Source organism: Amia ocellicauda, chromosome 9, assembly GCF_036373705.1.
Source record: "Amia ocellicauda isolate fAmiCal2 chromosome 9, fAmiCal2.hap1, whole genome shotgun sequence".
In the NCBI taxonomy this organism is placed as follows: Eukaryota; Metazoa; Chordata; class Actinopteri; order Amiiformes; family Amiidae; genus Amia; species Amia ocellicauda.
This window is the reverse complement of record NC_089858.1, coordinates 13,465,757-13,491,387: the sequence shown is the minus strand read 5'-3', so window position 1 is coordinate 13,491,387 and position 25,631 is coordinate 13,465,757. Positions and strand designations below refer to the sequence as shown.

At 48.3% G+C, this 25,631-nt stretch overlaps 1 protein-coding gene across 5 annotated transcripts in view; it reads left to right on the top strand.

The window, feature by feature from the left end:
• Positions 1-23,812, top strand: part of LOC136758674 (histone-lysine N-methyltransferase EHMT1) — a 42,638-nt gene extending 18,826 nt beyond the window's left edge. For 3 of the 5 annotated variants that reach the window (XM_066713241.1, XM_066713243.1, XM_066713242.1), the window contains exons 2-28: positions 4,282-4,365; positions 6,189-6,273; positions 6,846-7,480; positions 7,923-8,076; positions 8,200-8,336; positions 8,577-8,786; positions 9,183-9,266; positions 9,811-9,928; positions 10,157-10,264; positions 10,800-10,945; positions 11,312-11,455; positions 11,585-11,814; positions 11,991-12,188; positions 12,277-12,359; positions 12,519-12,625; positions 12,846-12,968; positions 13,582-13,683; positions 14,457-14,561; positions 17,321-17,475; positions 17,626-17,793; positions 18,080-18,224; positions 18,818-18,895; positions 19,419-19,534; positions 19,930-20,016; positions 20,347-20,425; positions 20,862-21,037; positions 21,487-23,812. In XM_066713241.1, the coding sequence (XP_066569338.1) occupies positions 6,231-6,273; positions 6,846-7,480; positions 7,923-8,076; positions 8,200-8,336; positions 8,577-8,786; positions 9,183-9,266; positions 9,811-9,928; positions 10,157-10,264; positions 10,800-10,945; positions 11,312-11,455; positions 11,585-11,814; positions 11,991-12,188; positions 12,277-12,359; positions 12,519-12,625; positions 12,846-12,968; positions 13,582-13,683; positions 14,457-14,561; positions 17,321-17,475; positions 17,626-17,793; positions 18,080-18,224; positions 18,818-18,895; positions 19,419-19,534; positions 19,930-20,016; positions 20,347-20,425; positions 20,862-21,037; positions 21,487-21,673 (3,918 nt within the window). In that variant the 5' untranslated portion in view covers positions 4,282-4,365; positions 6,189-6,230 and the 3' untranslated portion in view covers positions 21,674-23,812. Of the gene's footprint in view, positions 1-3,022; positions 3,047-4,281; positions 4,366-6,188; positions 6,274-6,845; positions 7,481-7,922; positions 8,077-8,199; positions 8,337-8,576; positions 8,787-9,182; positions 9,267-9,810; positions 9,929-10,156; positions 10,265-10,799; positions 10,946-11,311; positions 11,456-11,584; positions 11,815-11,990; positions 12,189-12,276; positions 12,360-12,518; positions 12,626-12,845; positions 12,969-13,581; positions 13,684-14,456; positions 14,562-17,320; positions 17,476-17,625; positions 17,794-18,079; positions 18,225-18,817; positions 18,896-19,418; positions 19,535-19,929; positions 20,017-20,346; positions 20,426-20,861; positions 21,038-21,486 lie in introns of those variants that run through there. The other 2 variants (XM_066713244.1, XM_066713245.1) reach the window with 2 other exon arrangements.
• Positions 23,813-25,631: the final 1,819 nt, after the last annotated feature.

Here is a 25,631-nt window from a genome sequence, read left to right as displayed (position 1 = left end):
TTGCTGTCCACAGATCTTGAGTTCGCTTCCAAAGCTGTCTGCCATGTAGCCCCACACCCCCCCCCAACACTGCTGAGAGAGGAGGCTGCTGTCCGACTGAACCCCAAGTTTAAAACTGCAATTGGTACCAAAAAGCCTCCAGTGTTTGAGGTGCCTCTACTTGCCTTGTGTTGTCTTGGAGGTTTTCTGCTGTGTGCTTTCTCCCCGCTCTTGCTATGACAGTGCTCAGTTGTTGGTTTCTGCTTGCAGGGCCGTTAAGGCTCCTGCTACTTCAGTGGCCTGCTGTCTGGTATTCGCTCTCATGGTTTCACAGGGTGGGGGACTACAACGGGTTTGATACCTTCAGGTCACTGTTGTTACTGATCTGCTTCCTAGGAAGGTGAAGAACAGGCAAAGGAAATGCGACCAAAACCAACAACAGATGGGTCCGACTCATACTCGGCTCATCAGGAATAGTCAAGATGATTTATGTGAACGTCATGTGCTGTCATTACGCCTTAGCTGACATGGGGGTGAAAGGGAGGTCAACTTGTTAGCTGCCCGCGGTTTCAGTTAGTGGCTGGACCTGTAGTAGCTTGTAGTCTTTACACTACAGGCGGTTGTTGCACACGAGTTGCTGAAGACCCCACTGTAACGATGGATACCGTGCTTGCCGGTGGCAATGTGCTTAAAGGCTTGTCTCTCCTCCCTGGTGACAACCAAGTGTTTAAGAAAATAAATGTGTGGCTTGATGCTCTTGGCTCAGTATTTTGGGCATTAGTCTGTAGTGTATATAACCTGGGACCGGTGAATTCCTCCCCTAATGGACCGGATTGTTTTTTAAATGTTTGAAGTGCACTTCCCAGACTGCGGTCAAACGGGACTGCCTGTCCTCTTCAAATTGTCGTCTTCTAAGAGTCCAAATAAGCCAAGGGCCCGGGACATGCAGGTAAACCCCTTACGGTGCTCTTCAGATGGGCCTCCAGTGCTGTAGTTGTTGGCTTTGTAGCTACAAAATATTTTTTCTTTTCCCTTTTCTTTTTTATGTCTCAAAGGCATGCTTGTGCTTGCCAGAGGAATTCATTGCAAAGACTTAAGATGGGCCTACTCTCATAACCCTCCCAGACTTGACTCCCACTGGCTAAAAGACATCACCATGTGAGTCTTGCATGCTCCTGTGGAGAGGAGGGGGGGAGGGAGGAAGACACGGACTGTACACAGCAGACCTGATGTGTTAGGTCTTGGAATTAGTCAGAATTGGTCTTTGTGCAGAGAGCGGGAAGGAGGGAGGTAGGTAGGAAGGGGGATTATGTTGCAGTGAGGGACAGCAGGGTTCAAGTCACCAAAGCCTTCTGAATCTGCATCGATATTCCTGTTCGTTTCTGCTAGCTTGTCTTGAGATCAGGCCAGTTAGGGTTGAGCAGGTTGACTCTCTTCTTGTACATCTTACCCTTTAATTACTCCTTGAGTTCAAGGGCTGTTGCACAAAATAATCCAAACACTTTAAAGCCAGTGCACTACTGAATGGACGAGGGAGGGCTAGGCTTATCACTTAGTTTAAACACTTTTTTTGGTACTTTTACAAGTTGTCCTCGGTGCTGGAACTATACTAGTGATCTTTCCTTGTCCTTGACTATGAAGTGAATGGCCGATTGACTCACTGACAGACAGACGGACACACAGCACAGTTGTTTTAGCAGATGGACACACAGCATGAGACAAAGCTCTGACGTTGCAGCCCCTACCCCCCCAATATTAATTTCAGTGCCGTTCAGTTGTCCCTGTGTGGGGAGCTAGTGTCTTGGGCACTGGAGCATCAGGTACTTCCAGAGGTGTGCTTGTGGGCAGTAAGAAGGGGAAAACGTAAATCAAAATACAAGGATAATGGGGGTAAGAAACTGTTCCCTCAGATCTCAGAGACGGTCTTTGTGTGGCATCTGTCACCCAAGACCGACTTTGTCAGCCCCTGCATTCGAAAGATGCTGCGGTGGTGATGACGGTCTGCTCATAAATAATCCCACTTGACACAAGGATTGGGCCAGTTTTATTCTGGATTTGATAACATTTATTTATTATCTGGACATTTTCTCTCCTTGATTCAGCCTTCCTACTCCTTGTTTATTTTACCATCTCCTGGCCTTTTAGATAAATGTTGCTTATGCAACCTTTCCAAAGAACACATCCGTTCAAAAATAGAATGCCAATGAGTACAATTAAAATATATATAAAAAGCACCATGCATAATGAATGTCTTTATTTTTACACTAAAGCACAGAAAGGAGAGAACCCAGGCACGACAGTTATAAAATAAATCTTGAGAGCTGTAGTATTAAAATGATTAATACCTTTAATGCCGACCTGAAAAGACCCCTGAAATCAAGGTGGGAAGAACGCTGAGTGACATAACAATGTTGCGTTGCTTTCTGGGGGAGCACTAGTGAGATTCTCCCCCCCACCCCGCCGATCATGTTCAAGTAATGCTGGGGAAATAGAAACCCTCTCTGGTTACAGTTTCAACAATTTAGTTTTTTTTTTTTACCATCGTCATTATGATTACTAATTCTGCACCACGTATTTGCTCAGCCTAACGGTGGGGTGGGGGGAGGTGTGAGGTGATTGCAGAGACCCCCACACAGTAGCCTTGACTTAAAGGAGATCCATGTGAAGCAGCCGAATCACAAGGCTGTGGAGCGTCGAAGGCTGATCAGAGCCGCCAATTGAAAGAGCCCGTGAAAGAGGCTGCTGTGCTGGACAGGGAAAAAAAGTGTCACTATCCCAGACTGGGAATCGATATGGATTATTACATGGGGTGGTGGCAGCAGCAGCAGTAGTAGTGGTAGCAACGGTAGGAGCAGGAGCTACAGCAGCCACAGTGCTCGGCAGCAGCAGCAGAAGCAACAGAAGCAAGTGGGGGTGGGAGGGGACTCTTATTCTGAAGCGGCTCCATCACTGGCAAAACGGCTTTTGTTGGGGGATCCGCTTGCTAGCAGACATTTTCTTGCTAGGAGGGAGTCGGGTTTGACTGCCAATCAGGAGGCAAGGAAGTGGACGATTGGGGGGTCATGATGTAAGGGGACAACAGGGTGACTCTGGCTGTGGGGGAGGGAGAGCTGTGGGGGGTGGTGAGGGGGGGTTGGGGAGGGCAGAATTGGCCCCCAAACCCTCCCACCACCACCACCACCACCACCACCTTCCCTTCATACGCACACACTCACATGCACACACTTTGAACTCTTTAACAGTGGACTGGGGGCTGTAGATCCTGAGAGTGGGCTGGGCACGAGTGTGGCTGCTACTCAGATCCATCAAGTGTAAATGTAGTATTTAATTGTGCCTGTTTTTTGGGGGCTTGGGTGGGCGGGCGTTGGTAGCTGTTTGTTAGTGTCAGTGTTTGTTGTTTGGAGGTTCAGCCAGGGTTTTGCGATTGCCATGGGCAATTTTTTTATTTTGCCTGTGTTGACTTTATTTACAAGTTGACACAGCCTGCTCAGGTGTTTGCAGCACGCCCGTGCTATGGAGCTGAGTCAGGTCTGCACAGCTGTTGGGTTTGTGAGGATTGTCATCTGTTTTTTATAATTGTTTTTGGCATTTAAAAAAAAATCTATCTGACAGAAGGGGTGTGAGTGATGGGGTGGGGAGAGGTGTTTAGTTAAAGAAGAGTATCCTTTTTTTTTTTAAATGTCTTTTAATTTTTTTTATTTCACCCTTGATGTTGAATCAAAATGTTCCAAAGGGAAATCTTGTTTGGGATCCAGGAACAACAAGACTTCAGGAGGGGGACAGAGATTAAATGGCCCCAGGCTACAGCAGGGAGCAGTGTCATTGGGCCAGGAGTATGCTGGGACAGATTTCCATTGGCATCATGGCAAAAAGAGACCTGGTACAGGGCCTTTCTATCTTATCTGAAAGGACAGAGCTGCTGGTGTATTGAACGCACCTGCCATCATGATGGGTTTGCTAAAGCTCTTGAAATGACTGGTAGAGCCCAGTGAAGCAGCCAGGGGTCTGCAGAGGGAGGCACTTATTTTTCACCAGAGGATTCTCTTCCCGGTCTGCAGACCTCGGGGTGATCCAGTCAAGTGTAATGTAATTAAACCTGTGCTAGGCTGGCTGTGGCATGTTTTACAGTTTTGGGTTTCGGTGCAACAAAGATTAAAAAAAAGAAAGAAAAGAAATGTTTAGTCAGTAGGCCTAGAAGTCTTGCTGTCATTCTCTTGTGCTCTGATTGGTTGAGTGTTTTGTTGTACTTATGTGTCCCCCCCTTCTCTGTCCTTTTTCTTTTTTCTCCAACTGTGTTCAAAGGAGCCCTTCACACAGTAGACCCAAGTCTGCAGACCCGTAGGAAAAGTGGGGAGTCTTTGTTGCTTGAACGAACGCACTTTGCAGGTTGGTAAAATTATGATAATTTAATGCATAAAGGAGAATGTTTTTTTTTTTTTTTTTTTTTTTTAAATCACATTCCTGCTTTTATTTTCCTCTGTTCTCCAGCTGTCCTACTTGAGAAGTGGGAAATATATTTCGAGCGAAGCAACAGTCCAAAAAGTCAGGTCCTGCATGGTTGTGTGGGGATCAATTCATGGAAAAATACATTACTTGGGGGTTGGGGTACTGAAATAATCTGGATGCAGAAAAGGTGTCTTTCTATTCCTCACAGGATGAGAAGCCTTTTGTGTCCCTTAACCTGCTAACTCGCCTGAAGGCAGGGAGGGGGCTTTTCAAGGCTGGGACTTTGTGGCCTATTCAGCTGTAAAGTTTTTTTTATTTTTTTTTATAAATATAAAAACAATTGGAGAAGAAATCCAGCCCATTATTCCAGCCTTTTGGATAAAAAGTGGTTAATACCTGTGGTTGCCCGGAGTGGATAATGCACTGCTCTCTCTCACTGATGAAACAGGGTTAACAACATTCATAGGTTTTGCTTTGTTTTTGTTTTCTACTGGAGGATCACTCCCTTAGGAGGAAAACACCTGTGGATATCCTTGCCTTTTTTCTTGGGCATCTGCATCAGTGCAGCGATGATTGGCATTGAATTCTGGGTAATTCTGAAGAAGGGAGACAGCTTTGTCTTCTGTAGCAAATCGTAATCGGGACCCGTATTAACATTGTTGTCGTTATAGTTTGGAAATTGGGAAATCTCATCGCTGGAAACAGGAAATGTTTTTCTTTCAAGATGTTTTTCAGTCTGATTGTTTTGTTTTCTATCACTTTTTGTCTGCTCTGACCCCTGGAGTGGTCACCGCACTAGTGCTGTATTAGACCTGCTGTGGTGCCAGGTGTTGCTACATTGGAGAAGGACAGGATGGCCCACCAGCTGATGGATTTACAACATAATCTTCCCCAATCTCCTTCGGTGGATTTTCTTTTTCAGTGGAAAAATCACATTGAGTGTTTTCTGTGGAATGCGCATGTGCAAGACCAGAGTTGGAAAGACAGCAAAGTTGGGTCACAGAAGACACGGATCTCAGAGGTTTCACATTGCAACATGGCTTCCTGGGCACTGCGGCGATTTGGGATGCTTTTGTCCTCAAAGCCTCAGAAGAATGAGTGAGATGAAGGCAGAGAGGAGCAGGAAGAGCCTTCGCACAACAGTACCCCATGTGACGCTGGAAAAACCAACACTGTGTTCCTGTGTGGTACATTCTTGAAGGGGGCAACAAGAGTATAGGTCCCCCCCAGATCTTCCTCTTGGGGGGTTAGTCATGGCAGCTGCTCATATTTAATCTCTGATGCTCAGATAAGATATACTGCCCTGATAGTGCAGAGTGTGCTGCTCATTCCTGTGTGAATGTGTTAGTGGGTCTGTTGATCTGGAATTGATCTGGTCCATTCCTTCCCTCCCCCTCCCCCTCTCCCTCTCCGTTTCTCCCTCCCATTTGGTCTGGCAGTTGCGTTCAGCTCTTGAATGGAGAGGACACCATCTTACCCTTGTTGTGAAAACTGGAGAATCCTGACACCTTGTGAAAACCTGATTTAAAAAAAGCTAACTCTTGTGTAATTACTGCTCCACTTATTTTGGGGCGGAGGGTAAACATCTTCTACACTCATATTTACATATCTGGCATACATTTGCATATACTCAGGTTGTAGTGCAAGAAGAACTGATAGGGAAGTTAAGGAGATAAAGTAAGATTTCACCTGATCTACATTATTCACCTGTTGAAAGTTGAGCATTGCCCCCCTCAGGTGATTGATGGGACTGTCTATCTCAGCCCACAGGTGTGGCCAAAGGGGGCGTTGGGAAGAGAGAGCTGATGAAGACAGAGGTGATGAAGGAGCCGGCTGGCAGAGATGGGGGTAAGAGGGACCTAAGAGGAGCCCGAGTGCCACCTACAGAGTGGGGGGTGTAGTGAAGCAGTGAGGAGCCCCTGTGTCTGCAGTTTTTGTTTTTAATCCAGCTCTTAACTGAACCCCTTAATCGAACTAATGATGATCATCTTATTTCACAGCCTTGTCAGTCAGTGATCAGCTCTTCTAACAGGTGCAGGTCAGTCAGGTTAAGGGACACAGGCTGGAGTTGGGGGAAAAATAATAAAAGACGGCAGCCACAGGGAGTCCTCCAGGGTGCTCTTCAGATCCAGCCCTCTGGGGCTATAGCAGTTTCTGTTTTTTTTTCCATTGCACCAGCTGGGCTGCAGCTGAACCAGTTTAACTGCCGTTTTAGTTTCCCAGATCCCGAATGCAATAAACCTGCTGTATTGTGGTTCTCCACAGCTGGGTGTGAAGAGCACTGTAACTACGGGAACTATTCCACTGTCCATAGACAGTAGAGGACTTGTCTAGGACTGTCCCTAGACTCCTGCACTTGGCCACTTTTTTCTTTCGTCCTCAGTATCTCACTCCCTCTTACCCTCTGTCCGCTCCGGCAGGTCGCGACCGTGAGGAGATGGGTTCGAAGGTGGCGACGGCATCGGTGGGCGAGGGTGAGCTGAATGGAACCGGCGAGCAGACCGAGGACCCAACCACCCTGAAGAGCTACCAGGGCCCGGGCTCAGCACCGGCCCGCATCTCTCAGGATGGCTTGGCCAAGAACTCGGCTGCCACGGCACCCCGCCAGCTGGACCCCCACCCCAGACTGGGCCGGGTCAGCGAGAATGGAGTGTTGGAGCGCGGTGGGGGGGACTCCAGCAGGCAGAACCATGGCAAGCCTGGGGACCCCCCTCAGGCCTCGGTTACTGGGAGCAACGGGTTCATCCTGGGAAACAAGCAGCAGGTGCAGCAGGAGGCCACCACGCACAGGACTAGCGGGTCGGGCTCTGGCTCGGTCACTGCTTTGGTTGGCCATGCTGCTAAAACGCTGCCCTCTTCCTCCTCCTCTGCCGCTGCCTCCAGCCGGTTGCGGGGGGGCCTGAGTGCGGCGGGCAGAGTGGACCTCCGTTCCGGCGAAGACAAGGCTGACACAGAGACTAAAAACGGCACGAACCAGGGTCCCCCGGCGCCCCTGGTCATACACAGGGCCAGGAAAACCATGGCCAGGCCGGCTGCCAACCAGACCGCACTAAAGGTTAGCCCCCCCACGACTGAAGCGCTCCCACAGGCCACTATTGGCGTAAACAATGCATAACCCCCAAGCTTCCTGTCACCCCCATTATGTGTCCCTGGAGTTTCCATGTTTACTGATGGAGATTATTTTACTAGTCAGTTGGTTCATTGGGTATTTGGATGATGTTTGCCAGGTGTCCAGTGTGTTTATAAGGGCAGTGCCTAGCAAGGAGTCTTCTGTATGTTTTTGTGGGGCTGGTCCTTTTTTCTTTTTTTGGGGGTGGTTTTGCTCTCATCAACTGACTACAGTTTTGAGGTGGGGGAAAGCCCTGTCTCAAATGCATAAGTCAAAGACTAAGGAATACATCAAAACTGTGTTTCTTTGAAGAACAGGTGAAAATCAGGTCTACTTGTTAAGTTTTGTATTTTGCTATATTTATATGTCTATCTTTCTATTTTGTAAGCTTCTAAACAGGGAACCAAAAGAACCAAACGACTCTAAAGACGAGAGCCGAAACACACCAGAGGCCGGGAAGACGCAGCCCACGCCTCTCTCCTTGCAAAACCAGCTACCTCAGAGCCTGAACGACAGCGCGGCTGCGGTCAAACCCACCACAGGTATGGCTGGGCCTTCCCGTTCTGCTCGCCTGGGTGTGCTGTCCTGTGCCCCCTCTTGACCCCTCTCTCTCCGTTACTCTCTGTCTCCCTCTCTTTCACCAATCCCTGTTCCCTGCTCCCCAGCTGCAGCCGCGTCTCGGAAGAAGAAGAGGAGGATGGGGACTTACAGTCTCGTCCCCAAGAAGAAGCCCCGTGTCCTGAAGCAGCGCTCGGTGCTGGAGATGTTCAAGAGCCTGGCAAGTGCCGCCTCAGGGGCTCAGGTGAGAGGGAGAGGAGGGGAGGAGATATCACAATATGTCATTATATCCCTTCAGAGTCACAGGGGTCAATAAGTGGTCACAGGGGTTGAGGGTCTCTGTTTCTCTCTGTGTGAAATTGTAATGGCAAGCTTTCACAGGGCATTCAAGTAGTCACAATTAGGCCACACTGGGTAGAATAGATTAAATCAGTTTTGCCCTGACTGAGTCTCTCTGTACCCCCTCCCCCCCACCTCTTTGCAGAAAGACAGCATGCACGTGAATGGAGAGAGTGTCGAGAATGAGTCGGAGGAGGAGGAGTCTGAGGAAGGGGACGAGTCTGAGGAGGAGGAGGAGCAGCAGCCGCCACAGGCAGGGGAGCGCTCTGGGACGGGGTGGGTGGCGGTGGCAGGTGAGGCCGCCGACAACGCCGTGACCCTGGAGGACAACCGGATTGCAGACAGCACCCATACGGTGAGCCCTGTTGCCACAGCACCCTGACCCCGTACAGCTGTGCAGTGAGACGCGGCACTGTGTGCAGCTGCCAAACCCTGCTCTCTCTCGCTACCCTGTTGACAACCAGTGGCTGCCTCTCAGTCAAATACAATATGGCGGCTTGTTGACAACATGAGGGGATTTTTTTTAATCTGAGCATCTGGATACTATCAAAAGGTATCTGGTGACATACCTGTGTGGATGGATGTATGGATGCATTTGTGTTTTGACAGTGCTTTCAGGAGTGGGTTCCACTGATCATTTATAGTGGGGTAACCTCTTTGAGTTATAAGGACAGAAGTGGTTTGTGTTTTGACCCTTCATTGGAAGGAATAGCCCACTGACCCCGTCGCTCGTGTTTCTCTGCCTGCACAGGGGGAGGCAGGGGAGGAAGACCAGGATTCGGAGGAATCGGCTGAGGAAGAAGAAGGAGAGGAAGAAGGAAACGAGTCAGATTTGGTAATACATTCAGACTCTTTGTGTTTGAGTAATCTCCAACATGATCAATTAGGCAATTAAGGCCCAATAAAGCAATTAGTCTGTTTCTGTTACACCACCATTTTGGATGTGATCAAATCAAGCCGAGACATTGACTCTGTACTCACCTGGGTACAGTGCCAAGCAGTGCAGGGATCAGTACTGTAGCATGACTCCTTGCCAGTCGTGCTGATACAATCTTAGTTTGCAGCCCAAAACAAAAACGGGCAAAGTGTGGCCATCTGTGTAAATGACACTGTGCGGTGCAGCCCTGGTCCCAGACAGCCACGGCCCTGCAGGCTTTTTGAGAGAGTGGAAGCTGATGCGTCTTAATTAAGCAAATAATGGCTCCGGTTGAATCATTCACCTCTTAGCTGGAGCAACAGCCAGAAGACACTGTCAGGAGGCTTCCCTGTCAAGGCCCAAAGGTACTTGGTGTGGTGCAGATGGTGCTCCATGCCTCTGGACCCTTTGGGATCAGGTGCCCAGTTGTAACCCTCCCCTCCCCCCCACACTCTCCCTCCAGAGCTCAGAGTCCAGCATGAAGAAACGATTGAAAAAGAAGGTCAAGAACGACAACCCCTGGCTGCGGCCGTGCAGGAAGCGCAAGAGGAGGAACAGGGCAAAAGCAGATGGGGCTTCAGGTACGTGTACAGTGACAAAACACCTGTGTGTGTGGGGGCTCTGGCGGTGTGGATTACAGCCATGCCGGCTACAGTGGGGTTTCCCGTGGTTAGGGGCTCTTGGGCGATGTGGCGAATGTAGTTCTGTATGCTGGTGATTTTATACTGCGTTCTTGAAAACCCCAGGTAGACAATGATAACATACGAACTCCTCTGATGTCCCATTCATTTTGAATGGTCTGTCAACAGGTAACGAGGCCGAGTCTCGGGCTGAAAGCAATAAGGAATACACAGAAGTGCCCCTGGAGTCTCTGGACCTGCAGACACAGGAGGAGCTGCTTTCCTCACAGCACACAGGTGAGAGGGCCGTGGGGGGCGGCTACTGGACCCTTCCTCCCTCCATTGTCAAGATGGCTCCGTAACAGCCGGCTGAGCACAGGCAGACCGCCGCCCCCTGGTGGTAGTTGTAAGGTATTACAGCAGCTGTTTGAACAGCGCAGTCGGCCCCCAGGGCACACTGCCATGTGTGCAAATCCCCCATAATGCTTTGCCTTGGTCCCACCTTATTACTTTATTATGAGTTTGGTTATTTGTTTGTGTGGCTGGTTGCTAATTGAAATTGATCTAGTTATGAAAACTCAGGACTTGGTGTGATTGTTGATGGCCCCTGCCCTGCTGTAATGATTGCTTGCTGCTCCGTTCTAGTATTGCGTTCCCTTGTTCATCAATTCCTGTTCAAACGCAGCAGGGTCTCCAGCCCTGGTCCTAGAGAGACACTGTAGACATTCTGGTTTTCATTCCGAGCCAATCTCTGCAAATTGGCCAGTAAACCAATTAGTCAGCGAGGTTTCTGGGCTCTAATGAGAACCAGAACTCGTCTCTGTTTGTGCAGGTGTGACTGGGAGCTCCGACACCATGGAAACAGACGCGGTGCAGGAGCTGCCCCTCTGCAGCTGCCGCATGGAGACGCCCAAGAGCCGCGAGATCCTTACGCTGGCCAACAAGAAGTGCATGGCCACCGAGAGCGTGGACGGGCAGGTACGGTGACACCTGGCTGATACATCTAGCCCAGGGGAAACGCACGGAGCGATGGCAGGCCAACCCTGCTGCCAGAGAGCCTTGTTGTTTTTTTAATCTCCAAGCACTTAATGGATTGATTGATTTAATTACTGTGGGTGTGATGAGTGAATAACCCATGTGCTTTCGAAGGCTATTCATGGTGGCTGATGGTTTAGAGAGGCTGTGGGGGGCTGGGGTCCTCCCTGGTGGCAGTGCTGGTCCAAAGGAACCGGTCTCCCTCTGCTAAGGGTACCACATGTACTCGTGTTTTTTCAGTTTTTATTTTTTTATGCTCTTATCTTTGATTTAGAAGCTCTCTCTCTCTCTCTGCCCACCCCTCTGCAGCTGAGTCGGTGTCAGAGTGGGGTGCTGAAGCACGAGATGATGCGTCCGTCCAACACCGTGCCACTGCTGGTGCTATGTGAGGATCACCGCGCTGGTATGGTGAAGCACCAGTGCTGCCCGGGCTGCGGTTTCTTTTGCAGGGCGGTGAGTGCTGTCGGCCCCACTGAGAGTATTTAATTTTTTTTTTACAGCTGATTGTAATTTTTATGAAAAAGGTTAACTGTGAGTGCGGTCTAATGATGCTGTGGTCTCCCTCGCCCTGGTGCTCTGCAGGGCACATTCATGGAGTGCCAGCCCGACAGCAACATCTCCCACCGCTTCCATAAGAGCTGCGCCTCGGTGGTCAGCGGCCTGAGCTACTGCCCTCACTGCGGGGAGGAGGTCAACAAGGCCAAAGAGGTCACCATCGCCAAGGCAGACACCACCTCCATGGTGCCCTTCACCCTGGGGCAGGAGCCGCCCACTGCCACAACCGAGGGCAAGGCGGACACCACCACGGGCGGGTGAGGGATCTCATTCTATACAATCTGTTTTGGTAGTGGACGTTCTTCCATAGTCAATTATTTTAAATGCCTTTCACTGTGGTGTTTGTTTATTATAAAAAAAAATATATATATACTTTCTCTCTCTGCTCATCTACCTCCCCCTCTCTCTGGTTCTCTTCCTCCCTCTCTCCCAGCTCTGCCCGGATGAGACTGAGCAGTGAGGAGAAGGTGGACAGCTCGGCGCCCAAGCCCTCTGAGGTGTCGGAGCCGCCGGGGTCGCCCAGTGGCTCCAGGCCAGGGGGGTTGACCCCGGTCATTTTGGGGGTGGGGGGGGTGCTGGGACCAGCCAAAGAGACCCTGGAGAGCATCCTGTTGGCGCTGGACGCAGAGAAGTAAGACCTGCGATTCTGCTGATGTGATACTGCTGCCGTTGGTTGTTGATTTCATTGTAATTATTACTATTGTTGATGTTTTTAACAGGCCTAAGAAACTCAGATTTCATCCAAAACAGCTCTACATCTCCGCAAAGCAAGGGGAGCTCCAGAAAGTTCTGCTCATGCTTGGTACGATGTTCCTTCGCCGGTATTGTTTTATGGAGCTTTATATGTTGTTAAGGATCTGACGATGCCCCATTGAAACCTGGGCTCTGGGATGATACAACTCAGAGTGGCTAATGAAATAACTGATTCTCCCCCTTGCCCCTCTCCCCTCCTCACCCACAGTGGATGGAATTGACCCAAACTTCAAAATGGAGAACCAGAGCAAGCGCACTCCACTGCACGTGGCTGCAGAGGCGGGGCACAAGGAGATCTGTCACATGCTGGTGCAGGTCAGTGTGATCGAGGGACAGCCCAGTCTGTACACCCCTGCATGAGCTCGCTTGTGCATGTCTTTCTGTCAACTTAGACTTGTTGTAGGATGTTTTATCAGGTTGTTTAACAGAGAGGAGGTTTCAAGTCCAAACTGGGTCTGGGGAAGCGGCCATTAAGAGCGGATAATCAAGACAAAAGAAGCTGACTTGTCTCTCTTGTGCCCCGCCCCCCTTCCAGGCCGGTGCTAATTTAGATATGTGCGACGAAGACCAGAGGACTCCGCTCATGGACGCCGCAGAGAACAACCACCTGGACACTGTGAAATACCTGCTGAGGGCCGGGGCCATTGTCAACCACAAGGTGAGGAAAGTTTAAATAAATGGAATAACCCTATACAATTTCATTAGATCTCTAATGTAGAAACACCAGGCAAAAGCTGTACAACAGGGTTTAAGTAGAGATGCAGTTGAGGGGAGAGGGGGTTTCTGGGAAAAGAGAATTAGGAGTCGTTGTTGTTATTACTATTGTGAACCTAAGGGGCTATGATCGGCAGGGGGGTCGAGGTGCTGTTGTAACAGCTTTTGCTCTCACTGCGTCACCATCTGTATACGGGCTCGTTGTGGCCACGGAGTCAAAGCAAACTGACCTTGACCGCAGTTGCCACCTTTTCCGAGTTATGAAAGCAGGGGGCGGTATTGGCAAACCGCGACATGGCGGAGTACAACAGGAGGCTTTGTCAAGGCACACGAGCATAACCCCCCCCCACCCAGCATGTTGGCGCTGGCTGATACCCCACCCATGATTGCGTACAGACCCTTAGGAGTAGCCTGGGATGTCTGAACGCTGTGCAGTGGGGGGAGGGATGTTTCCGCACCCCTTGGTCCAGAGATTCGAAGCTGCAGGCAGTCCGGTGCAGCACCCAGGGGACCCTCTGTGGTCAGTCTACCGTGTGCTGAAGATTCTCTCGTTGCAGGATGTAGAGGGATCCACGTGTCTGCACCTCGCTGCTAAGAAAGGGCATTACGATGTAGTCCAACACCTGCTGGGCACCGGATTGATAGATATAAACTGTCAGGTAAAAGAAATATACATGAGCAAATAAATAGTCTACACATGCTCCCCTCACCATCTCTTCTGTCCATTCAGGATCATGTTTGAGTTGAGCTGTTTTATGTCGTTGTCGTCGTCCCCCCCACACGACTCAGAATAGCTCCCCCTAGTGATTTGCAGAAGATGCTCTTCACTCATACTATATGTGCTCCAGCATGTAATATATTATTATTATTTTTAACGAAGAGAACATTTTAGTTTTATTTTGGCTTTGACCTGACTTGTGTTGCATGGCAGTGATGCCGCGGTGGCTGGGCCCCGGCTGTTGTTCCTGCTCTGCGCTTCAAGGGATCCTGTTTAGGGGCTTCCCTGGTGTGCAGACATTTCCCTCTCTGTGTCGTCAGTGGAGAGTGTTTGTCTGTGTCTCTGTGCCTGTCTGTGTGTTTTTTGTTTTTTGTTTTTGTTTGTTGTTTTAAAATCTCTGAAACCAAAAATCTCATTCATGCATGCGCTGGCTATGCACATTCTTCCTTTATTTCTTTGTCCCCGACTTTTAAGTGGGGAAATTTGACATCCTGGTCAGAGGCTGTGGCTGATTGGGCAAACCCGTTACTATTTCTATGGCTCATCCCCACACCAGCTTGTAAGCACGGGGTGTCAGTCCGGCTCGGCTCGGCTCGACTCCCCGCAGCCTGCAGCCCAGACATTTGCCTTTCACACACAAAGCCCTGTGCAGGGATGAGGTTGTGGTGGGCGAGCAGGCACTGACCTCTGCCTGCACTCTCGGTCCGTTCACAGGATGACGGGGGCTGGACGCCAATGATCTGGGCGACAGAGTACAAGCACATCGATGAAGTGAAGCTGCTCCTGTCTCGAGGAGCTGACATCAACATCAGAGACAAGGTCAGTGCCCAGAGAACGACCCTGACCCCTGCCCTTCCCGAAGATGAGGGAGATGCAGCGGATTTGAGGCTGATTTCACTTCTCTTCCCATTAACGACTCCGATCAATTATGTAATTAGGACCCAAAATCAATTTAGCCCTCGAGTTGCCTTGGATTAAAACAAACCTACAAATTGTATTGCCTTTATAATTATTGTTATTATAGTTTTAGATTTTATTTTTATTAGGGGTGTCTCCCTTTATCGGTGCCGATCCAATAACCAACTGATGTATCGGTGCACCCAGTAGTAGTACTAATAATAGTAGTAGCAATGTTTGCCTGCTTTTTCCTGCTACACCCCCATTCACACTGGCTTTGAATGCCGGCAAATTGCAAGATGTGTCCATTCACACAGAAAACAGAGTGCAGGCATAAGCTCTGTAGCCTTGGAAATGAGATGCTACAGAAGCATGTGGATTTGGTAGAGGAGACACGGACCAATAAAAGTTTGATCATTTCATTTTTTAAAGTTTGACATCTCGAAACAAACTACCCTCATTGTCACTGTATTGCAGTCTAACATGTTTGCCTGTATAGAGATACATTATATTTTGCATGATGTATTGTTATAACTTCTGACGTGTGTGACAATAGTTAGCATTAAATAGTGAGGGAAAAAAGTATTTGATCCCCTGCTGATTTTGTACGTTTGCCCACTGACAAAGAAATGATCAGTCTATAATTTTAATGGTAGGTGTATTTTAACAGTGAGAGACAGAATAACAACAAAAAAATAAAAAAAAAAGCATTTCAAAAAAGTTATAAATTGATTTGCATGTTAATGAGTGAAATAAGTATTTGACCCCTTCGACTTAGTACTTGGTGGCAAAACCCTTGTTGGCAATCACAGAGGTCAGATGTTTCTTGTAGTTGGCCACCAGGTTTGCACACATCTCAGGAGGGATTTTGTCCCACTCCTCTTTGCAGATCCTCTCCAAGTCATTAAGGTTTCGAGGCTGATGTTTGGCAACTCGAACCTTCAGCTCCCTCCACAGATTTTCTATGGGATTAAGGTCTGGAGACTGGCTAGGCCACTCCAGGACCTTAATGTGCTTCTTCTTGAGCCACTCCTTTGTTGCCTTGGCTGTGTGTTTTTGGTCATTGTCATGCTGGAATACCCATCCACGACCCATTTTCAATGCCCTGGCTGAGGGAAGGAGGTTCTCACCCAAGATTTGACAGTACATGGCCCCGTCCATCGTCCCTTTGATGCGGTGCAGTTGTCCTGTCCCCTTAGCAGAAAAACACCCCCAAAGCATAATGTTTCCACCTCCATGTTTGACGGTGGGGATGGTGTTCTTGGGGTCATTCCTCCTCCTCCAAACACGGTGAGTTGAGATGATGCCAAAGAGCTTGATTTTGGTCTCATCTGACCACAACACTTTCACCCAGTTCTCCTCTGAATCATTCAGATGTTGGCAAACTTCAGACGGGTCTGTACATGTGCTTTCTTGAGCAGGGGAACCTTGCGGGCGCTGCAGGATTTCAGTCCTTCACGGCGTATTGTGTTACCAATTGTTTTCTTGGTGACTATGGTCCCAGCTGCCTTGAGATCATTAGCAAGATCCTCCCGTGTAGTTCTGGGCTGATTCCTCACCGTTCTCATGATCATTGAAACTCCACGAGGTGAGATCTTGCATGGAGCCCCAGACCGAGGGAGACTGACAGTTATTTTGTGTTTCTTCCATTTGCGAATAATCGCACCAACTGTTGTCACCTTCTCACCAAGCTGCTTGGCGATGGTCTTGTAGCCCATTCCAGCCTTGTGTAGGTCTACAATCTTGTCCCTGACATCCTTGGACAGCTCTTTGGTCTTGGCCATGGTGGAGAGTTTGGAATCTGATTGATTGATTGCTTCTGTGGACAGGTGTCTTTTATACAGGTAACGAGCTGAGATTAGGAGAGTCCCTTTAAGAGAGTTCTCCTAATCTCAGCTCGTTACCTGTATAAAAGACACCTGGGAGCCAGAAATCTTGCTGATTGATAGGGGATCAAATACTTATTTCCCTCATTAACATGCAAATCAATTTATAACTTTTTTGAAATGCGTTTTTCTGGATTTTTTTGTTGTTATTCTGTCTACCATTAAAATTATAGACTGATCATTTCTTTGTCAGTGGGCAAACGTACAAAATCAGCAGGGGATCAAATAGTTTTTTCCCTCACTGTACATCACCAAATTATTGGTTCATCAATAACACTAGATTAATTTCAACCTCCGGCATTTCTAACGACCTGGTCCATTTTTCATTACGGTCACAAGTTCTTGGTCAATGGTGGCTCAACCTTGTGGTGTTGTGGTCAAAATGCGAAAATGTTCTGATTGGCTACGTCAGTTAGCTGATGCAGTGTGTTGACGACGCAAGGACGTGATGCGTCATTTGCCAGCATTTAATTTCCTGCTACATTCACACAGATCCATTGCTGGAAAATTGTTGGCATTTAGACTAGGTCCTGAGGTGGAAAATTGCTGGTGTTGAAATGCCATCATAAACCCATTCATACAGATCTTAACGGCAACAAAATGCCACTAAAAAGCCAGCATTCGTTCCAGTGTGAAAGTTGTGGTTGTAGTGTGGAAGAACCGGTTATTGAAAATATATAGATGAATGTTGTTACTGTTGGTGATATTTATTCCAGGCCTGTCAAGATTATGAAGTCATTATTGCTATTGGTTGATTAGTATTGTACTGCTTTACTCTGTCTCATCCGTCGGTAGGAGGAGAACATCTGCCTGCACTGGGCGGCGTTCTCGGGCTGCGTGGACATCGCCGACATCCTGCTGCAAGCCCGCTGCGACCTCCACGCCGTCAACATCCACGGGGACTCGCCGCTGCACATCGCCGCCCGCGAGAACCGGCACGACTGCGTGGTGTGAGTGTCCCCCCCCGTCCCCCTAACAGCAGCAGCAGTGATGGTAGCAGCAGAAGTGGCAGAATCTCCAGCCTCCCTGAGAGTCTTATTGGTTTCCTGTCTCTCTCTATGCCCCTCCCCTCTCTCCTCCGGGCCTCTGCTGACCCGCAGGCTGTTCCTGTCCCGCGGAGCCGACGTCAACCTGAAGAACCGGGAGGGCGAGACGCCGCTGGAGTGTAGCAGCCTAAACTCCAAGGTGTGGACGGCGCTGCAGATGAACAAGAAGCTGAAGGAGGCGAGCTCTCACAAGGGCGAGCAGGAGGAGCGCGTGGTCAACAGGTGGGCCAGACTTCTTTTCCCACCGCAAATCTTCATAGCTTAGTTAAGTAATTATTTAGGATCATTCCATCACCTGTCAGTACCTGCAGGAACCTAGCCCTGCCTGGACCGGAGTTGCCCCATCACTTAGATGTGAGATGTAGGGGCTCTCTAGGATCAGGGATTGTGACCATGTACAGGTCTTGTTTTTGTTGTTTAGTTAAGTTAAGATTGGAAAATCGAAACCAGATGGATTTATATACTTTAATCATTTAAATATGCGGAAATGGATCTCTGTGGTTTACAGGGATATCGCCAGGGGCTATGAGAAGGTCCCAGTGCCCTGCGTGAACGGCGTAGACAGTGAGCCCTGTCCCGACAACTACAAATACGTCCCCGACAACTGCGTCACCTCGCCTATGAACATCGACAAGAACATCACGCACCTACAGGTAGGTAGGCACTTCACACGCGACCCTGGGCACGGAGTCCTTGCCTGCACGGACCGCAGTGTGCGCCGAGGCAATTCTCTGAAGGTTTTTGAACCCCACAGCTGGGATTCCTGGCTAGGAAACTAATAATAATACAGATCAATGTAATCAACATTAACCAGATATTTTGATAGGTTAATTCCATACAACAATTATAGGAACAGGTTTGGAGGCATGTCCCTCTGCCAGCGCACTACCCAGCACCCTGAGGGGTGAGAGGATTGTGTACACCCCCACAAGAGCTGACAAAAGCGCAGCCTACTAGCCCTCAGTGTGTTTGTGCTCGGGGGCAATGGCTAAAGCTCAGTACAAGCAGTGAACCTTTTTTTGGTTGAGTTATGCTGAATAAAATACTGAAGGTCCCTCCTTCTTCAAGGGTAGGGGGTAGCAAAGCAAATGGGTAGATCTGTCATATGACTTGGGAATATGTGTAAATGGAAAAACTATTACATTAAGTATGCTTTCTCTGTTATTCATCATTGATTATTCTCTCTCTCTCTCTCTCTCTCTCTCTCTCTCTCTCTCTCTCTTTCTCTCTCTCCCCTCTTCCCCAGTACTGTGTCTGTAAGGATGACTGCTCGTCCACCAACTGCATGTGTGGTCAGCTCAGTCTGCGCTGCTGGTACGACAGGGTAAGAATCTCAGAGAATCCTGATAGCTTCCAAAAGACACGCTTTTCGAGAACGGCCGAGTGGGGGGGGGGTGAGGAGTAGCAAGTTATCCACGCCTCTCTGAGGGCAGAATCTTCCCCTTGAGTGAGCTGAGGAGGAACTCTGCGATTTCATCTTTGCCTGATTTAAGCGCAGAGAAAGAAGAGAAGAAAAATAAAAAAGCAATTTGGTTTTATTGTCCGTAAATAAACAGACTTCTGGGAATATCTGCATTGTTCTTCACTTGCTGGAGGTTTATTAAAGTCTTTCACTTCTTTAGCTGAAAAACATGGTCTTTGATGAACAAATTAAACCTATAAAAAATTAGATCCAGTTCTACACTGTGCTTTTTAAATAATTTAATAAATGATTAACCTAATTGATTACATTGCTGAATTATCGTAATTGGTCTAAAGTGTGCGAGAGTGTGAGTGCCCGCTACGTGTGTGTGTGTCTGCTGTGCGCTCACACTGGCTGACCCGCTGGCGTGTCTCTCTCGGTACAGGAGGGTCGGTTGTTGCCGGAGTTCTGTCGGGATGAGCCGCCACTGATCTTCGAGTGTAACCATGCCTGCTCCTGCTGGAGGTCCTGCAAGAACCGCGTGGTGCAGAACGGACTGCGGTAACCAGCCCCGACACCCTCTCTCACACCGGGCCAGTTTTCCCACAACTGCCTGTGCAGCAGTGCTCTGGTCCTGGAATCCCTATTTTCACTTTTAACTGGACTATTAGTGTTTTAGTTTGTTTCTTAATTTACTTAACATTGGTGCGGCTGCTAATTGTGAAGACACCATAATAGACAAACTTGATCAGAAATTATAGGATTATAAACCAGGATCAACTGGTGAAAGTGTTACAAAAACTGGCACCAGTGTTTTTTTGTTTTGTTTTTTTTACTTGGAAAGTTTAAAGACCAATTAAAACATCATTCAAACTGAAAAGGCAACCAATTCTTAATAAAATAATTAAGTAGAAAGATGAATGTAAAGCACTGACAGGCCAGTGTTGCTCTTGCAGGATCAGACTGCAGCTTTTTCGGACCAGGAAGATGGGCTGGGGTGTGCGGACCCTACAGGACATTCCACAGGGGACGTTCGTGTGCGAGTGAGTCCTCCGCATCACGCTTCAGAAGACCTAACTATCCTCTCTCACCCTCTCCTTCCCTCTCTCCCTTTTTAACAATTCAATTATTTTTTCCGCCACTTTAATTCTCTCCCATTCCACCCCCACCCAACTCCCCTCCCTCCCCATTCCCTGTCCCCACCTTCTGTATAATGGCTAGAGTCCTTCACATGTTTGCCAAATTAAACTGCAAGAATCGCCTAATGCTCTAGAAACATATCCAACACATTCCTGGGTTAGGGGTGGTGTCGATTAGCTGTCGGGAGGATGATGGATTGATTGATTTTAGATTTGCCTTTTCCCTCTGCTCAGGTATGTCGGCGAGATTATATCCGACACGGAGGCTGACGTCAGAGAGGACGACTCCTACTTGTTCGACCTGGACAATAAGGTAACCAGGCAGTGTGGAACCACTGCGCTTTTGTGGGACAGTTTGCATGTCTGTTTATAGGCAGACACCCCCCCCCAATTGTTGCGAACTCTGGGGTCCCCCTCCGCCCAGCTGCGGCAGCTCCCAATGTAACTGCAGCTCCTCGAGGAGTGCCACCCGGTCTTTGGTCTTGCATACCCAGCCCAGGGCCATGATCTCTTCCTTGACCAGAGAGGGAGGGATGGCACAGGGAATGTCTTAGTCCTGCCGGTGGTGATGTCCCGTGCTGTGGCCCTCCCCTTGTGGGGGTGATGTTAATGTGGAGAGAAGGCAGCTCTCCTTTCAGGTTTTATCTGGTGAGGCTGGGGGATGCCATGCAAGCGGCCTGTTCCGATTTTTCTCCCCGTGTCTGTCTCTGTCCTTTGACACTTGTGTGTGTATCTCTGTATGTGTCCAGGTGGGGGATGTGTACTGCATTGACGCCAGGTTCTACGGGAATATCAGCCGCTTCATAAACCACATGTGCGAGCCCAACCTGTTCCCCGTGCGTGCGTTCACCTCGCACCAGGACCTGCGCTTCCCCCGCATCGCCTTCTTCAGCACCAAGGACATCGCCGCAGGAGAAGAGCTGGGGTATGAGCCCTCGCACACACGCATGCAGACAAACAGATGTGCACACACAGACATAGACACACATGGATGCATACAAACATACAGACGTGCAGACAGACAGACACACACATTTATAAAAAAAAACTGAAGTGGAAAAATGTAATAAAGCATAGACATTAACATTCAGTATTGCATACACATCACATCAGACACACACATTCGTACAGACATGTATACATACACAAGCTCGCCCACATACATTCATACACACACATGCAAAATAGTCATATAGTAATATAACCAGTGCAATTAAATAGCACAGTGCAGTCAACCCTCCACATCTCTATAAGAGCCACGTTGCCATTCAGTGGAAAAATGGGACCCAAGCATTATCTCCTTCCTTCTTTTCCTTCTTCCTCCCTGCCTTCCTCTTTTTGATTTGTTTGTCTGCCTTGCCTTCCTGCACTCAGGTTCGACTACGGAGACCGTTTCTGGGAGATCAAGAGCAAGTACTTCAGCTGCCAGTGCTGCTCGGCCAAGTGCAAGCACTCGGCGGCAGCCATCGCCCAGAGGCAGGCGGACAGCTCTCCCGAGGAGCCGCAGCGCAGCGCCCTGCCCGACACCAGCTCCTCCACCACCCCCTCCAGCCCTTCCTGAGGCCAGCCGGGCCACACTCAGCCAGCAAAGCCAGCCAGCCAGACAAAGACGGACAGCCAGCCAGCCAGCCAGCCAGCCCCCAACTTAGCCCCTGGATGTCAGAACATCTCTATAAAGACTCGAACCCCTCACATACTCCTTACTGTCCCCCAGCTGATGAAGACGCCCACACTCTCTTGCTCTGTGCATCAATTCCTCGTGGTGCTGGAGAAAACCATAAGGTCCTGACAAAATAAAGACATGAAGGATGGTGATACTGCTAAGGCAGAGGTCTCCATCCCTGGTCCCAGAGAGTGACCGTGTCTTCTGGTGTTGGTTTTCAGCCAGGTCAAGGGCATGCGATCTACAGTCAGTCCTATCAATACCTAAAGGAGCCGGGTTCGACTCCACTGGTATGGGGGTGGGGGGCTCAGGATGGTCCCTGTTGGTGTCCTAATATTACTTCCCTGGATGCAGGTGCTCTCAGTAACAAGGTTCATGAAGTGTGAGGGTTAAAGAAAGAAAAGGGCTGGAAATTAAACGCAAGCTTTTGGAAAAGACCAGCCAGGGTGTGGGTGTGAAAGGGGCTGGAGTCAGAGTCCTTGCTGGGGTGGTGTGTCTGGATGGTGTGAATGACGTTTTAAGCTCTTATTTTATTTACCACACGTTAAAGTTAACGGGGGTGGGGGTGGGGGTGGGGGTGGGGGTTCTGTCCCAGCATGATTCTGTAGCACGGGAAGTTCTCACTTGTTTGCCCATGAACTTTGCCAATGTTTCTTTAGAGAAAAAAGAAAAATAAATCTTAGTTATTTTTATCACATCCTACATTAGGTACATTTAAAAAAAAAAAAACTCAAAGCCAGTGCTTGGGATGAATAGTTTGGGGATTTTTATTTTATTTTTTGTTTTAGCAACGCATAGATGAATCTTTAAGAGTCGTAATAACTTCCCCAAATTAAATCATTTCTGTTTTTATTTTGAACCACAAAACCGCTGCATCCAGGGTTTGTTTCTGTAGCCAGGAGATGCCAGCTTAGGGATGCGGAATGACCTTATGACCTTTGCAACCTCCTGTAGAATTGTGTTGGGTGCGAGAACAGTGACATCACCCCACCACTGCCGCTGAAGAGAATATGCAGACGCAACGTAAGCTAGCACTGGCAAGCTAGCACGCTCATCAAACCATGGCCAATGGTGCCAGTGACACCAAGATGGCAACTGATGCTTTGTTCCTGAGATACCAGCTACCACCTTCTCCTAAGTCTCTCTTACTTTATCATTCAACTTTGTAGACTTCATAAAATGAGGAGAAACAAACTAAACGAGCATGGTAAGGAGACGGGCCTACTGACGGACGGCTGCCCAGCCTGGGGAGTTTCCTATGGTCTTCTCCAGCGCGAGGCAGGCACTAGACTGTGTGACGTTAGCAGGCCCCTACTGGACCCTAGGCTATTCTTAGTCTACTATGTTGCGGGGTGCCTGGCTCCTGGGGGGTTGTCTTTATATGTACTTTTGTTATCCTTTATCACTGCTGGAGAAGACGCGTCCAAATGTTCGGCAGAGATGAGGGTAGAGATGAGGGTGGGGGGTTAACTCAGCATGCTCCCAGAGACGCACCTTTTTTTTTTTAAAGATTCATCCAAGCAGGTAAAACAAAGTGGAGCCGCCCCGTGTCGCAACATGGCACATGAATTTCTGGACACTTTTGAATAAAACCCATGGATCTGAATGTGCTGGGGACGAACAGTACAAATGGTGCTGATAATGCTGTTTTTTTGTTTTCGTTTTCGTTTCGTTTTTATTACTCACCAAGTGAATACGAGTTGTAAAATAAAGCTTTTTTTTTTTTTTTTACATTTAAAATTTACGGTCAATTTTTCTAACTGTAGTACTGTAGTTAGCCTGTAAGATTATTTTTTTTTGTCATCATTTTATGTTGATGGTAAAAATACACATTATTCCCAGACATATTTTTTTTAAGTATGTGGTTAGTACAGTATAGTATTCTGTTCAAATTCTCTAATATAAATACAAAAAAAACACAAAAAAAGTAATAAGATTTCTTTACTTTCTGTTACGGATTTCGAGAGTAAAAATATGATGCTCAATCTTATTGGTTGTATCTTTTTTTTCCCAATAAATTTACTACTAATAAAAAAATATTCTGTGCATTATTATTCATTGAATTCCCCGCTTTGAATCACGGTATCGATGAATGGGCTTAACGGCTCAACTTGGCGGATGACTGAGAGGCAGAAATGGGCTCTTGTGTTCACCGCAGTTATTTTAAGCCTCTTATAGCAGGGGGAGCAGATGAAAAGCCATCGCTACAAGACCCTGCAGACAATGGGCAGTTCCTGGGCTGGTGATGGATCTTACCACAGACCATTAGCTGTTAAGAGGTGGGTGGGTTTTTTGGGAGGGGGGTTGCCCTCTGACATCCTAATGTATATTGTATTGTTATTCTAGGCGATGCTGTACTTGCCCAGCATGACTAGAATCTCACGGCAAGCCAAGCACTAATGCCGGGAGCGGATCTCGCTCTCGTAGGAGTTTCCTGGGATGAACTGGAACGCCATAAGCGAGAGGGGACCACCGAGCCCAACCTCTCCCATCAGCTGCTCCGGAAACGGTGCTGCAGACAGGAGGTCGGGGGTCCGAGTGGTACAATGTTTCCTGTTGGGCTACGTTTTTCCAGGCAAAACCAGCAACTGGGGTGGGAGGGTGTCACATTTATTTTTCAGAGTGCAAAACTGAAGCTAATGAAGGAACATTAAAGGGTTACAGGGTGTGTGAACGGAACTCTGCATTTTGAAATTTGTGTTGTGGTTTGTCGTGTCCATGTATAAAAAGGCCCTGCGATCCAGAAGTGTGTAGCTCAGTGCTACAACTTGTGAAAAACACGAGAATCTGCCCTAGTCTAATGTTTTTTCTGTGTAGTGATCATCTCTGTGCTCCTCTATTTCACTTTAGACCTTGTCCCAGACATCAAAATATGTTTTAAAAAAATTATAAATTCTGAAATTCACCAGTGTTTTAACAGCGGGAGGGCTCCACTTGCCTGTACTGCTTTTTTGCTTTGCCATGCAGTTTGATTTTCAAATATGTAGAAAATATTTAGTTTTCCTTTTCGAGGCTCTAGTCTTATCTGCAATACCATAATTGTGCTGTGCTGCAAAATTAAATGCTTCAGAGGGAGAGACTAGAGAAAAACTTTACAGATTAACAAAAAACCTTAAATTAAACTTCATCTTTTAACTTCTACATTGTATCAGTCCTGATTTTGCAAAATGTAACATAACCTATATTTGCACTGTGGCAATCAAAAACAAGATTACGATTATCATTAAGAATCCAGTTTTCCTCCTGTTTGTCCAGCTTAGCAGAGCAGTGAGTGACCCTGTTGAGGCTGAGCTTTGTACCCATGCCTCTGTACTCTACATTCCCTATATTCGCGATCAACAACTGAAGAGAAGCAGGGAGGTGCAGTTGTATGTCAACAGGCTTTTAGTCTGATGAACTTTGTGAAGATTGCTCCCTTCCTGACCACCCCCCCTCCACCCAAAAGGGTTTTTTTTAATCGGAGATTGCTGGTTGTCTGGAATGAGGACTGTTCCACTGCTGCCGGACTGATTCCTACTGATTCCTACCCTGCCAGGAAACGGCCCGTCCGCCTCCTGTGACTGAGCCGCGATGGGGAGCGCTTTCGCTCGCCAGCTCCTCAGAAGGGCAGCACTTTTTGTGTGTGGAGTTGCAGGGTCCAAGAGCAGCAGCGCCCTGAGACCCCCTACGCATCAGCTTAGAAAACCTGTAGGCCTTCTGTCCCCCCCAACCCCACACCACTCCACCCCCACCGCCTAGGCCCCCCAGGAGCCTCTGGCACAGCTCAGACGGACCCAAGATGATCCGGAGGAAGTCGGAAGGATATTCAAAATGGGACGAAAGGCGCTCGACACTGGTATATGGTAGGACACTGGCT